Consider the following 13,367-nt stretch of genomic DNA (forward strand, 5'->3'; position numbering starts at 1 on the left):
CAAGAGGAAACCCGAACAACCATGATACCACTAGACGTGGGCAAAATCGCGGCTGTTATGCCAAAAGGGGGCAGTAATTTCAGACTGTACCGCAAGACAAAGGAGCAGTACCTGAATTAGACTCCCGGCCGACCAATTCTGTTGGCGGCAGAATTGTGAGAATTATTTAAGATAAAAAATTCAGCTGGATAGTTATAGGTCGGACAAAGGCTGAACAAATGCGGGACAGACCTCATGGGGCTTCCATTTTATAGGGTGATAAATAAAATAGTACTGATTGTAAAATTGAGGCAGCCGATTACGCTTCTTTCGCGTCAAATCTAGCTGTTTCAAGACCAAATGCGGGAAAAATTTCTGAATTGCGGGAGGCGGGAATTCTGGATTTTTTATAATGTTGCTAAGCTACCCAGTGGACCAAAACTTCGTAAAAGATATCGCAAACGAGAGCTAAGCGAAACTCAGCCGTGTAAAACTTTAAATTGAGATCCGAAAACGATAAGAAAATGAATCACTAGTCGCTCAGTTTGTGGCAGTGAAAGTTTCATTTTCGGTAGCTCAGCCTTTTATGATATCTTTTGCGAGACTTTTGCGAGCCGCTTATGATATTTTTTGCGAGGTTTTTGCGAGCCGCTTATGATATCTTTTGCGAGCCTTTTGCAATATCGTTTGCGAGCCTTTTGCAATATCGTTTGCGAGCCCTTTATGATATCTTTTGCGAGCCGAAAGTAATATGAAAAGGGACGCACAATTTTTGTTTTGTTTTTTATAATTTTTAATTTTATTTTAATTATTTTAATTTTTAATTTTGGTGGTACATAAATAGATTAAAAAATTATATTAGTGAATTAAATTTAATTTGTTTTTTCTCCTTCGACACTCTGTCCTGAGCGTACTGGAAAAATGTTTGCGTGATTCGGTCGAAATCGGCGTCTTCTAACGAAAATCTTTCCTTAAATCCCGCTGTAAACAAATAATCATGTTTATTATATTACAATATACATATTAATTTGAAAATAATACTTACTACGGATGGCTAGAGTAACCCGCAAGCCCCTATTGCACTTTTTCTCCTCTGTGCCCCGCCAAGAGCACTGTCGTGCGACCTCGTCGGACACAATTGAACGCCAAGAACTCCGAATCCATTTGTCGAATGCTTTCTCGCCCGACATCATTAACTCTGCGATCTGTACAGAATTATTTTTGAATATATTTTTAGCTCGTGAGTTTCACGCAAAACACTTACCATATTTTTGAAGAAACTTTCTTCCTGCAAGTTATGCTCGAAATCATCCAATTCTTCTATGGTTGTGAGCGGTTGGCAAGGCAGAACTACTTTGGGTTTGCGGATCTCACCACAAACCTTCGCCTTAATGGAGCCAATTTCGGAACGAAGAGCCACCATTTCCGCTGTGTTTCGGTCCAGTTTATTAATCATGATGTCCATTTTTTTGTCCAGGATATTTATTCCGTCGAGTTTATTAAGCATAAGGTCCATTTTTTTGTCCAGGTTATTCATTTTTCCATGATAGCTGTAATTAGAAATAATTTTTGAACATTTATTTGGTCAATATGTAGAAATTTGGTTGATTCGAAATGCTGAACTAAAACATTTGAAAAATCATTACATGGCTCTGGAAAACTAAAGTCTGCTGCATTTTCTTCAATAATATTAATGTTCGATGTACTTTTATTGATATGCTTCGATTCGCATATATATTTCCTGCTTTTTCGCTTAAATGGCATTTTTATTAATATTAGTACTCCCCTGTGTATAAAAAAAATGGTGCGCAAAGTCAGTTCCAGCGAAAATTGTTATATTCGTTGACGCAGGTGGCCTGATGCACAAGAAGATGGCTAGAAAAAATATATACATATGTACACAGAATGTGTAGATTGTTGTCTTTTTTGGGTCTTATACTGCTCCCAAACTCAAATTTTGTGCACTATACCATACTATTAAATAAATAATAATTTACTTACCGATTTTTCCTTTTTTTTTTTACTATTTTTATGATTTAACTCCCCGTTTACGTCCTTCTGCTGCGGTTTTTAATCACAAAATAACACAAAACGAAAAAACGGCGGCGTTGTGCCGGGCCGCAGTTTGACATGTTCGTTCATGTTCTATTACGTGATCCGGCGTTTCTTGCGTATTGTGCCCGTTTTTAAGTCCGTTTGTGATAGTTTTGCGAGACTTTGGTCGTCGCACGGTTTTCGTCCGGTAAATGCTCTTTTCTGAGTCCGTCTGCGAGCATTTTGTGAGACTTCACCCGTACCTAGCTATTTTTTCCGTTATGTTTCACTTTTCTGTCCATTTTTCACCCGTTTTTAAGTCCGTTTGTGATAGTTTTGCGAGACTTTGTCGTCACTCGGTTTTTGTCCGGTAAATGCTCTTTTCTTATTCCGTTTCCGGACATTTTATGATAGTTCCGTTTTACTATCGCTTTTTGGTCCACTGGGTAGAAACAGCTTTTTTCTGATAAAAAATTAGCAGCACTGTGTATGTGTGTGTAGGTTTCCTACGCCATTACTCTGTCTAGATCTTATGCAAAGATATAATAGATCTAAGACTCGCAAATGATATCGCAAAAGACTCGCAAACGATATCGCAAAAGGCTCATACATGATATCGCAAAAGGCTCGCAAATTATATCGCAAAAGGCTCGCAAATTATATCGCAAAAGGCTCGCAAACGATTCCTTTGCGAGCTATCATAAATGATACTTTCACTGCCACCAACTGAACGACACAAGTATCATATTTCTATCATATGCGGGTCCGAATGCGAGCGTTTTGTCGGGTTAAGTCTCGCATTTGACTCGTATGCGATATCATTTGTGAGCGTTTGGTTTGCTGGGGCTTATGAGGACACTTGCGTCTAGTGATAGACTGTTTCGTGCATATCTGCCTGTTAGTAGATATTAAATAAGAAAATATAAGGGTAAATATACTCTACCCAAATGGACAAATATGCTAATGTGAAGTCGTGTATGAAATATGTTATGTATATTTACATATCTATAACCGCTCATTATATTTGTTTATGCTATATTAAACAAAATTAGCATCTAAAGCATTAACAAAATAATAGTTCCTCTGATATCGTGGGGCAAGCTTCTTTTATTTATTTATTTATTCTTATTCGCCAACGGAATCAAAATCCTTATCTGGCTAGACTAACTTATTTCTAACTTAAGATATTATCAGAAAATAACAAGAATTAATCATGGCAAAGGAAGAGGTCTGGGATTTAGACTTTGCTATCTTTGCTGCGAAGAGAGAGATAGCATAATAGACAAAACGCAAAATTAAGGATCGTAGCCGTCTCCCGGCTATAGGTTGAATAACTAAGGCACCATTTCTGACGAAATTATGTTTTCCAACACACAGCCAGCCAGCAAAATTGGTTCTGAAAATTACAGAAATAATAATGAATCTCTGCCTCAGCTGTGCTCTCAGCTAAACTGGAAAGCCAAGCTGACGATTATATATCTTTCGCTCTCACTGCATACTGCTCTCATAAGGCTGTCTCTTTTTTTTTGTAGTTAGTCAAGTCAAGTTAGCAAAGTCCAATGTCAACGTCGAATATAAGTGCGATGTGCAGCCCTGCCCTGCTGGCGCTGCCAACTGCTGTCAATTGTGTATTCGGTCAACGTGCTTGTTTGGTCCATTGTTTTGTTCCTGCAGACAAATCATGGTAACCACTACACCGGAAAATGAGGTGCTCACCTCGACCTCAGCAGTTACCGGTCTGCCCCAGAAACGGTACTATCGCCAGCGAGCCCATTCTAATCCAATAGCGGATCATTGTTTCGACTAGTAAGTAGATCGCACTCGAATGTCTGCGGGAAATTTCACTGAACAATGTTTTTCCTATAGCCCAGCACGGCCAGAGGATGTGGACTGGCGTTCCCTGTACCCGAGCATTCGGGCCGACCAAGAAGTAAGTTTTGCCGACATTGGTTGTGGCTACGGTGGCTTTCTGGTCACACTTGGTGAACTGTTTCCCGAAAAGATATCAATTGGGATGGAAATACGGGTCAAAGTTTCAGACTATGTGTTGGATCGCATTACGGCCCTCAGACAGAAGAGCTCGGGTACTGGTGCCTATCAGAACATCGCCTGCCTGCGCACGAACGCTATGAAATATCTACCCAACTACTTTCGGAAGGGGCAACTCGAGAAGATGTTCTTCCTCTATCCAGATCCGCACTTTAAGCGTGCGAAGCACAAGTGGCGCATAATCAATCAGGCCCTGCTCTCCGAGTACGCCTATGTCCTGCGCAAGGGTGTGAGTACCGCTTTGTCTTCCGTTCAGTTTGTTTTTCATAGACTCATACACCGATAATCGTTTTTGCAGGGCTTAGTGTACACCATGACTGATGTGGAGGACCTGCACAATTGGATTGTGACACACATGGACGAGCATCCGCTATACGAGCGTCTGGACGAAGAGGAGGCTGTAAGTTTACGAAGTGGTAATCAAATTGCAGATTTGTTGAAAATTTTCTTGTTGTCTCCACCAGAATACGGATCCCATTACACCGAAGCTATACCAGAGCAGCGAGGAGGGTGCCAAGGTAGTACGCAACAAAGGTGATCACTTCCTGGCCATATTCCGCCGCCTCTAAGGCAGCTTTCGATATATTTGCGTACTCGTTAAAAATAAAAATAAATTAAAACAATAGAACAGATCATTCATTTCTTTGGATAAACTCGTTGCGGTAGCCGATGCCCTCGCAGCTGACTACAGTCTGTCCAGACTGATTAATGTCGACACAGAATTTCACGCCAGTCATTTTTTCGGCGACGTAGATGGCGGTGCGGGTGTGTTGCGTGAGGGGGCCGGTGCGGAAGCGGGAGCAGCCACTGGCGAGGGCCATGAAGATAATCAGCTGGTCCTGGAGGTTGGCATCCACACAGATCTCCTTACTCATGTAACCCGCTAGTTGGGAGGATGCCTCTGATCCTAGCATATCTGCTAGAACCTTCTTCTGGCCCAAGGCTGAGGAGCCCAGAACACAGCCGGTGGATGTATGGGCCACCATTACGATTCCCGCCCCATTGTCGCGCGCCTTGTCTGGGGAGTGTTTAATCACTTGAATCCGGCAGTCTTGGTACGGCCAGAGTTTGTGAATCTCACGGGTGGCCGTCTCTTGCATGTCGGTCGCAAGGCTCATGGGTATACGGCCGGCGCAGAACGCCACTCCGTCTACCGTCTGGGGCTGGCCAAAATCCAGGAACTGGCCCGCACTCAACTGGCGCACCGGCTCCACGTCCAGCTGGCAGCGTCCGTTGCCTCGTGGAAAGAACCCGTAGTGCAGAACCTTCAGCTCGAAGCCGATGCCGAAGCGTTTCAGGTTCGGCTGCAGCACCTGCAACATGTATTCCACCTGGGGCGCAAAGGACACATTCGTTCCACCAGTCACATCAACGCGCGACGGCCTGCCGGCGAAGAGGAGGACGGGCAGTATCGTCTGGTAGATCAGCGTGATGCTGGCAGCCGTGTGCGTATCTTCCCTATACATGTCTCCTATTATGGTGCGGGGCCTGAATTCCAGCTCCGTCGAGAGAAGAGCGTTGCCAATGACGTCGGCATTGGTTATATCCCTGAGCATGTTGACGGCATGCAGATGCTGGTTGGCCAGGCCGGGCTTGGGTCGGTTGGCGCGAATCTTGACAACGCGGATGGGACGCCTGAGGATGGAACTTAAGCTGAGAGCGTTGCGCAGGGCCTGCCCTCCGCCCTCCAAATAGGAGCCATCTATTTCCACTAACTCCTTGATGTCCATACTCATAAAATAATGCCCTAATTAGAAGTCCTCGACCTTTACTGTTGTAAATACTGATTTGTTTTTAATCAAATGTAGAGGTCTTTTTTAGGTACATTCAGTAAAAGGCGGGTTGGCAGCCCGGCCTTGCATTGTCTCCCTTCCTCCTCCTTATCCCGCAAACCCGCCATCCCTCACTCAGCGAATACCCAATACTCGCATTGTTTGCTGTTGTCTGCAGCGCAATTTCATGTTGCATGCAGCCAGAAAATTTCCACTGCTACTGTTCTGTTCTGCTACCCCATTTGCAAGATGTCACAAGTTTACCTACTGCCGGTAGCCGTATTCTTGGTGTTCCAGGTGACCTTTATTGGCACGTAAGTTTTCTGTTAAAGAAAATATCCTCAATCTTCTAACGGAGCACAAAACATTTTTGGTTCACCCTTCAAGATACATTGCCGCGGTCCTGGAAGGTCACGTCGTTCCCACGGTGCCGTATATAAGTGATGCTGCCACCTATTCGCCCGAGAGCTGCGTGTTCGGCCAACTCATTAATATCGGCAGTGTTCTGTGTGAGTCTGCCTCTCGAGTGGCTGGCTAATGAGTCATGTGCTAGTCAGCAACTCTATTACTCTTTTGGGTTTTTTTTTTATTAATTGTTGTTTGGCTTGCAGTAGGAATTACCATCTATGTGCGCTACAGACAAGTGATGCAGTTGTACGAGCACCATCCCGATCTGGACATCGCTGTGAAGCGTCACAGTCGCGTGGCGTTGTGGTGTGGAATGCTGTCCTGTCTGGGCATTAGCTTCGTGGGCAACTTCCAGGAGACAAATGTGCGCATTGTGCACTTCATTGGCGCTTTCTGCTGCTTCGGCTGCGGCACTCTCTACTTCTGGATGCAGGCGCTCATTTCGTACATGATTTATCCCATGTCTGGGACTCGAATTTACGCCCATCTGCGTCTGGGTATGTCCGTCTGCTGTACGATACTCTTCATCCTACTTTCCGTGACCGGGCTCATGTCACACATCCTATTCAAGGGGCAGAACCCCAGGAAATGGTAAGCAACCGTTTGTGGACGTTAAAAGAATCTCTCATAAGCATCTGTATTCATTTTAGGTATCCTTCGGACGGTGGCTGGTACTTTCACGTGATCAGTAGCATTTCAGAGTGGATCATTGCGACCATATTTAGCTTTTTCATTCTGACATTTACCACAGAGTTCCGCGATATCTCGCTCTCGCATCCCCATATTGCATTGATGTCCTACTCTACAACAATTTAAAATTTATTGACCGAGTATTACTTGGATGAGAGAAGCCAGTCAATTTGACATGTTGATTCAGCATCCATCTCTCTAAAATAAAATTAGGAATGATTCCCCCATATGTAATGGAGAATGGAGAAAGATAATGGGGAGAAAAATTACCCATGACATAATGCTTTTGTCTGCATTCGCTATTCCACACAACATTCACGCGAAGCTGTGTTCTTCAGCTCTCCCCTTCGACAAGGAAGAATTTTCTACATGGTGCTTATCCCCTTGATCTCCTTCTCTCCGTCGTATCTCTCAGTCGTTAGCTTCCTCTAGCAGATGCTGTGATGTGTACATACATGCATATATGCAAAGTGTTTCCAAAGATAAATAGTTAGACAGCCTCCAAGTTGAAGGCTCGGCAAGGCTTCTTCGCGGCGACTCAGTATAGAGAAATTACGTTTATTAATTAAGCATGGACGTTTTTCGAAATATAAAGTTACATTTTGCGAAATAGGTTGATGCGAGCTGTAATATAAAAACCATACAAATTTGTCAAAATATAATGCAAAAATAAAAAATCATAGACAATTCCTAGCGCTTGCGGTCCCTGGATCGTTCATCCCTATGCTTGTGGCCGGCGCGACTACCATGACGGGGGTCGCCACCGCTGCCGCCTCCGCCACCGACACTGCTGCGATGCGATGAGGAATAGCGACTGTGCTTTCCAGAGCTAGAGTTGGAATTGCGATACTTATCATCTCCAATGTTGTTGCTGCCGGCATGGTTGGAGCGATCCTTTTTCGTATAGTAGTCGGATCTTTCCCGCGACGATTTCCTGAAAATAGCCCTCAAAATTAATGAGATTATCCAGAGGGAAGACATATGCCACTTACCTCTTGCGGTGCTTGCTGTGGGGGGAGCTGGAGCGTGTAGGGGATCGCGAGTAGTGTCGAGACTTCTTTTTGTGCTTCGGCGGCGTGCCAGAGCGCGTTCTCGGGGAGCGCCCACGATGCGACTTCTTCGTGCGTTCGCGGCTTGGCGACCGGGAGCGCGATCGGGAGCGTGGGGTACGTGACTGCGTGCGGGTCCGGGAGCGTGATCGTGACCGGGAATCCTTCTCGGGCGACTTTTCCGACGGCAGTGGCAGTGGGACGGCTCGCTGGATAAATCCGCCCCAGGCATTGTGAGAGCCGTTGTTGCGGTCCACCGTTATAACGGCGGGCGGTGTGTTGGCCTCCTTCGTCTTGGTGCGGGCGTCCAAATAACGCTTTTTCAGCTCGTCGACGGCAGCCTCTAGCTTCTCTACGACGGGCTTGGGACGCGTGTACAGCTCCATGACTCGGTAGCAGATGTCTGTGATATCGGCCATGGGTACGCGGAAGATGCCGAACCACGGCGGATTGCTGGGAAGCGGGATGTTAAGTTTTCGAGTGCTCAGGTAAATGCAGGCGCAGGCTATCGCCTCCGGGGTGTAGCGCATGAAAACGTCCGTGCGCAATGAGTCGTTCATAAAGTTCCACGAGAGCTGCATAAGCTTCTCGTGCTTCTCGTACTGCAACACCTGCAGGTACATTACAACCAGCTTGTGGGGATGTTTTACATGGACGCAGAAGCCCAGTTCCTTAAGCACTCGGCGCTCGGCCTTAATCACCTGCATCTTTAGATTTGTGTAGTACTGGTCCAATACCATGGGTGCGATCTCCCTGCAAGAGAAAAGGGAGAATCAATCAGATACATAATTCACGGATTCGGGTTTATGTCTCTCACTTTTGGGCCCGCACTTGCTTGATATGGTGGATCACGTTGATAACGTCGCGGATTCGGCGGGGAGCCTCCTCTATCTTGGAAGCAAGGCACACACAGCTCATGGCCACGGTCTCCATATTGTGGCGCACGAAACTCTTGGAGTAGAAAAATCGCTGGAAGAGCACCTGACCGGTGGCCATTGCCACCTGTGGTAGCCGCAATAGGATTCCAGCCGTCTGTATTAGCTCGCAGCCAAGTATGCGCAGATCCTTTTCCGTCTCGTGGTCCAGCCCGTCCTGGCTGGACGGTGTCACATCAATTTTGCTTTCGGGTATCAGGCTGTTCTCCAGCGTCAGCACGATTTTGTTAAACAGACGCGGATACATCGGCTTGGAGGTATCTCCTTCAGCACCGGCGCCCCCATCCTGGATGTCCACTCCCGTTCCGGCGGATATATTGTTAGAGATGTTAACGCTGTTCGAGTGCAGGGAGGTCACGGTGGTCAGCACATTAGAGATGGACTCAACTGTCACCGCTGTAGCCGTCACATTGCCGTGGATAATGGCAGAGCCACCACCACGACTGGCCATCTGTCAACGGAATCTGCAATTCGTCTTCTTAATATTTTCGTTTATTAAAAATATTTGGTGCTAGCTGTGGCTGCTTACTAAGTGGAACAAGTGAGTGGAAAAAACGAATGAGGCAGCGACGCCGGCAGCGCTGCCATCCGTGATTGCGTTGGAACTGGAACTGGTAAAAAGTTCACAGAAACGAATATGTATGTAAAATATTAATTTAAAGCCTCATGACAGGCTTTACTGACTAATTGCAAAAACAAAGACAGCCTTATGGGAGAAGCATGCAGTGAGAGCGAAAACATTTATTCATCAGCTTGGCTTTCCAGTTGAGTTGGGAGCAGGGCTGCGGCTTAAAGATCGATTGTTAACCATATATAGATGTGTCAGTTCATATAATGAGAACATACCATCTGAATTTTCTGCGTATGCTCCCAGGTTTTCGGTTTTCTCTTCATGAGCCGGCCCAGCAGCATATTTGCCATTTTCGTACAATAAAATAAAAAGGAGTACTTCAAAGAATCTTGTAGAAAATATATTCATCAATGCTCTAAAATTATATGGGAAGAGCTAAGGGTTTTAGTTAGTCAGCATTATTCAACGGAATATCAAAATTGGGAAATAGTAACGATTTTTCTCTTACGTTTTATTTTTATTTGACCCTCTTCGCTAAAACCTTTTTTAGACTAAATCCAACAAAAGCAATAGTTTAAAATAAACCAGTCAAGTGGAAAATAGATTCATTAATTTTATCAAATTATGTGGGCATAGTTGGGCGTTCTTTCTAGCTAGTAATATTCGACGGAATATCAAAATATAGCAATATGAACGTTTGTTTTGCTTGCCCATTTTCGCTAAAACCTTTTCTTACGCAAAATCCAATAAAAGCAAACATTAAGAATAAGTCAGTTAAGTAGAAAAATGATGCATCAATTTAAAAAATTTAATAATGTAAGCGCAGTTCAGGTGAAAGATATAGTGTTTTTTTTTTAAGTTCAGAGGAAAGCTGGCATGAGTCTACAAGAACAATTTACAATCGTTAATATTTTCCGACATTTACCTCAAGTAGTTCAACTATTTAAATAGATGCGGCTTAAGTGAGCTAAGTTCGGTTTTTCATCATACGAGACGCAATATTGTTGTTGAGGAACCGAAATTGAGGCAAACAAATCAAAGTCTAGTATTTAAAATAAGCCAGTCAAGTAGAAAATAGATTTATCAATTGGATAAAATTATGTGGGCAGGGCTGAGAGATCTAGAAAGCTAGTAATATTCCACGGAATATACAAATCGGGGAATATATAACTTGAATTCGACAGTATATTTACCATATTTTGTTTAAATGAAACGGTATATTACGGTATATTTCTGAGGGTCGGACGGTATATTTTATCGACAAGTCACACTGGTCACTCTGCAATTCACACTAGTGATGTAAATTTGAATGAAAACATCGATGTCGATGTCCATCGATGTTGTCAAAATCAAACATCGATGTTGGATTGATACATCGGATTTATTCTTCGATGCATCGATGTATGACCGATGTTTCAAAACTTTCCCATTTGATTATAAAACCGAATATTCAACAAAGGAAAAATTAAACTTGAGCTTTCATAGCAGAGTTTTACATATCATAGGACTAAACGAAACAATATTTAACATAAAAGAAATGATTATGCTTTCATAGCAGTCTTTTACATATCACTGTAGATATAATCAGAGATAACTAATATTTCAAATAAGTACTATTTGTCAATGCTTTCCAAAAACCAAAATGCGGCTTAGTCGCACAGGTGAAAGTCTATTACGTTTTCGACTTAATATGTTAGCAGCCGCTGAGTACACCCGTTCAAAATACACCCAGAAGATGCCATTAACGTAAAAATTGCATTGCAATTTTGTATAAATTAGGATAGGTACTTTTCACACCGTCCCAAAAACACGAAGGATTGCTTTCAAATGAGGCAGGCATTGCTGTGTTTGCTGCTTACAAATTTGAAACTAATCGGTCGATGTTTTGCAAAACATCGATACATCACTCAACATCGGTAGCAGCAAAAACATCGGAAAACATCAGTAAACATCGGCAGAAAAACATCGATGCTCGATGCATCGATGTTTTTTTACATCACTACTGCCGACCTCTGTTGTGAAGGGCTGGGAAGGCCACTGGTGGCCAAACACCGCGAAACATGTCACCGAAATACACGCACGCGATTGTGGCCAGGTGAGTGGAGTACAGGTCACGCTGCAGCCACCGCTGCAGATCCTGTTTCAAAAGCCTTTGAATGGAGGGTGCCTATCACAGGGAATTAGGTCATGCACTGTCCATAATTCATGTGTACACTTGATTGGTTGGGTGGGGCATAGGATGGGCATCCAATTCCCAGCTACCCCACCACCACATCAGCCACTCAAATACACACACAGCCGTGGGTGGGGCGTTAATTAATTATTTTGTTGAATGGTAGTTTATCTCGCACATTTCTTCCCGCCTTTGTCAATCAGAATCTCGGAGGCTCTACTCGAGAGCGGGCCTTTCGACCTGAAATTGGCTAAACGACAGCACGAACAATACTGCACTCTGCTGCGGGATATTGGCCTGGATGTGATTGAACTGCCGCCCGACGACATGCTACCGGAGGGCGTATTCGTCGAGAACTGTGCGGTGATCTGCAATGGAGTGGCCCTCATATGCCGATCGAATAACCCGAAGCGTCGACGCGAGGCAGCCAGCATGGCCATTATTCTAAAGAAAGAGCTTGATATTCCCGTCATAGAAATGGAAGACCCTCATGCCCGACTGGATGGCGGGGATGTGCTCTTCACGGGTAAGCCTATTCACCTTCGCTATATGTACAAACGAACATAAATCTCATACAGAATATTCCCACAACTAGGACGAGAGTTTTTCATTGGCATATCTGGGTCTACCAACGAAGAAGGTGCGCGAGCCGTGGCAATGGCATATCCCGAGTACCCAGTCACACCAATTCGGGTGAGTTTAACCACGGATATCGAGTCGAAACGCTGCGAGTTTCATGCACAACTCATCGCTTTTTCTGTCCACTAGGTAAATGGATCAAAACGTTTAAAATACTACGTCACCATGGCCGGGCCGGATGTTCTGTGTGTAAGCAAGAGTGCACCGTGCCAGGAGATCGTGAAGCGGATGGAGCGAGAAGCTAGCTTCACTTACCAGAAGCTAACACTGCCCGAGGAGACTGCGGCGAATATGTTGTACATAAATGGAACCATTGTCCACAGATCCCCAACGGAAATTCCAGATGCATACAAGGTGCACAGAAACATACATATATTAAATTCGGTCGATTTCTACTTCCTGATTTTGTTGCAGACTTTGAAGGAGAAAATTGACATTCCAACACGCAACATAAACATAAGCGAATTTAGTCAGTACTCCAGTGGGTTGACCTCTTCCTGCCTCTTGCTGCGACGCTGGAAGTCCATACGCAGCATCTAAGGAAAGTGGAGTATAGTATCATAACCCCTACAAATTGCCATCAGAAACACGCACAGCGCTATGTCACCATAGACAATGGTGGCATCTATCAGCAATATCGTATTATAATTTACACATTTCTTGTTATTATTATTGTTCTAAACCTAAGATAAAATATTTAATATTGATTTAAGCGAACATCCCGATGGTCGCCTCAACGGCTATGACAATTGGGGTGGTGTTTTTACGCCCTTTAGCATTGTTGTCGAATCATTTAATTCGTTATAGAACACATCATCATCAGCATAATCAGCATCACATATTATGTGTGCACTCGAGTAAAAACCAAAACCATCATGAGATAATAACTTGTTCCAATATGCTCCCTATCTACGGATTCCTAGATGAATCCAGAAATCAAACTGAAAATAACTTATAATAACTAATCGAATTGATACATATGTATGTATATGTGTGTTTTCTTAACAAGAAGTTGTTAAGAAGTAGTTGTATTCCATCAGTCCTCAAAATAAATGCCAACATTTGTAA

At 44.0% G+C, this 13,367-nt stretch overlaps 5 protein-coding genes across 6 annotated transcripts; 3 read left to right on the forward strand and 2 right to left on the reverse strand.

Moving 5' to 3' along the window:
* Positions 1-3,666: 3,666 nt before the first annotated feature.
* Positions 3,667-4,690, forward strand: LOC6600770 (tRNA (guanine-N(7)-)-methyltransferase). Its single transcript, XM_002025802.2, has 4 exons — positions 3,667-3,819; positions 3,880-4,291; positions 4,361-4,462; positions 4,527-4,690. Exons 1-4 carry the CDS (start codon positions 3,695-3,697, stop codon positions 4,629-4,631), a joined length of 744 nt encoding a protein of 247 aa, XP_002025838.1. The 5' UTR covers positions 3,667-3,694; the 3' UTR covers positions 4,632-4,690.
* Positions 4,605-5,815, reverse strand: LOC6600771 (RNA 3'-terminal phosphate cyclase). Its single transcript, XM_002025803.2, has one exon. It carries the CDS (start codon positions 5,796-5,798, stop codon positions 4,695-4,697), a length of 1,104 nt encoding a protein of 367 aa, XP_002025839.2. The 5' UTR covers positions 5,799-5,815; the 3' UTR covers positions 4,605-4,694.
* A 165-nt stretch (positions 5,816-5,980) lies between these two features.
* On the forward strand, positions 5,981-7,161 carry LOC6600772 (DNA damage-regulated autophagy modulator protein 1). Its single transcript, XM_002025804.2, has 4 exons — positions 5,981-6,148; positions 6,222-6,343; positions 6,446-6,833; positions 6,893-7,161. Exons 1-4 carry the CDS (start codon positions 6,084-6,086, stop codon positions 7,056-7,058), a joined length of 741 nt encoding a protein of 246 aa, XP_002025840.1. The 5' UTR covers positions 5,981-6,083; the 3' UTR covers positions 7,059-7,161.
* A 309-nt stretch (positions 7,162-7,470) lies between these two features.
* LOC6600773 (cyclin-L1) lies at positions 7,471-9,539 on the reverse strand. 2 transcript variants are annotated; one of them, XM_026989347.1, is made up of 4 exons: positions 9,446-9,539; positions 8,799-9,380; positions 7,925-8,734; positions 7,471-7,866 (listed from the first exon to the last, which is right to left on the reverse strand). In XM_026989347.1, the coding sequence occupies exons 2-4, from the start codon at positions 9,365-9,367 to the stop codon at positions 7,623-7,625; spliced, it is 1,623 nt and encodes a 540-aa protein (XP_026845148.1). In that variant the 5' UTR covers positions 9,368-9,380; positions 9,446-9,539; the 3' UTR covers positions 7,471-7,622. The 2 variants fall into 2 exon arrangements, with proteins under 2 accessions (XP_026845148.1, XP_002025841.1); XM_002025805.2 differs by lacking the exon at positions 9,446-9,539 and having other exon boundaries at positions 8,799-9,394.
* A 1,952-nt stretch (positions 9,540-11,491) lies between these two features.
* LOC6600774 (N(G),N(G)-dimethylarginine dimethylaminohydrolase 1) lies at positions 11,492-13,363 on the forward strand. The gene is made up of 5 exons (XM_026989367.1): positions 11,492-11,582; positions 11,864-12,186; positions 12,256-12,353; positions 12,429-12,653; positions 12,714-13,363. The coding sequence occupies exons 1-5, from the start codon at positions 11,548-11,550 to the stop codon at positions 12,837-12,839; spliced, it is 807 nt and encodes a 268-aa protein (XP_026845168.1). The 5' UTR covers positions 11,492-11,547; the 3' UTR covers positions 12,840-13,363.
* The last annotated feature ends 4 nt before the right edge of the window (positions 13,364-13,367 follow it).

This window comes from Drosophila persimilis, unplaced genomic scaffold (genome assembly GCF_003286085.1).
Source record: "Drosophila persimilis strain 14011-0111.01,24,50 unplaced genomic scaffold, DperRS2 tig00000233-arrow-arrow-pilon, whole genome shotgun sequence".
NCBI classification, from domain to species: domain Eukaryota; kingdom Metazoa; phylum Arthropoda; class Insecta; order Diptera; family Drosophilidae; genus Drosophila; species Drosophila persimilis.

What these genes read in the sequence shown, in the direction of transcription:
- LOC6600770 (XM_002025802.2), top strand. Translation starts at nt 3,695, where the DNA reads ATGGTAACCACTACACCGGAAAATGAGGTGCTCACCTCGACCTCAGCA. An exon ending in CCTATGTCCTGCGCAAGGGT is followed by an intron (nt 4,292 to 4,360) that starts GTGAGTACCGCT and finishes TCGTTTTTGCAG; the next exon opens with GGCTTAGTGTACACCATGAC. An exon ending in GTCTGGACGAAGAGGAGGCT is followed by an intron (nt 4,463 to 4,526) that starts GTAAGTTTACGA and finishes TGTCTCCACCAG; the next exon opens with AATACGGATCCCATTACACC.
- LOC6600771 (XM_002025803.2), bottom strand. Translation starts at nt 5,798, where the DNA reads ATGAGTATGGACATCAAGGAGTTAGTGGAAATAGATGGCTCCTATTTG.
- LOC6600772 (XM_002025804.2), top strand. Translation starts at nt 6,084, where the DNA reads ATGTCACAAGTTTACCTACTGCCGGTAGCCGTATTCTTGGTGTTCCAG. An exon ending in CAGGTGACCTTTATTGGCAC is followed by an intron (nt 6,149 to 6,221) that starts GTAAGTTTTCTG and finishes TCACCCTTCAAG; the next exon opens with ATACATTGCCGCGGTCCTGG. An exon ending in TAATATCGGCAGTGTTCTGT is followed by an intron (nt 6,344 to 6,445) that starts GTGAGTCTGCCT and finishes TTTGGCTTGCAG; the next exon opens with TAGGAATTACCATCTATGTG.
- LOC6600773 (XM_026989347.1), bottom strand. Translation starts at nt 9,367, where the DNA reads ATGGCCAGTCGTGGTGGTGGCTCTGCCATTATCCACGGCAATGTGACG. An exon ending in AAGCAAGTGCGGGCCCAAAA is followed by an intron (nt 8,735 to 8,798) that starts GTGAGAGACATA and finishes TTTCTCTTGCAG; the next exon opens with GGAGATCGCACCCATGGTAT. An exon ending in CACAGCAAGCACCGCAAGAG is followed by an intron (nt 7,867 to 7,924) that starts GTAAGTGGCATA and finishes GGCTATTTTCAG; the next exon opens with GAAATCGTCGCGGGAAAGAT.
- LOC6600774 (XM_026989367.1), top strand. Translation starts at nt 11,548, where the DNA reads ATGTCACCGAAATACACGCACGCGATTGTGGCCAG. An exon ending in ACCCAGTCACACCAATTCGG is followed by an intron (nt 12,354 to 12,428) that starts GTGAGTTTAACC and finishes TCTGTCCACTAG; the next exon opens with GTAAATGGATCAAAACGTTT. An exon ending in AAATTCCAGATGCATACAAG is followed by an intron (nt 12,654 to 12,713) that starts GTGCACAGAAAC and finishes ATTTTGTTGCAG; the next exon opens with ACTTTGAAGGAGAAAATTGA.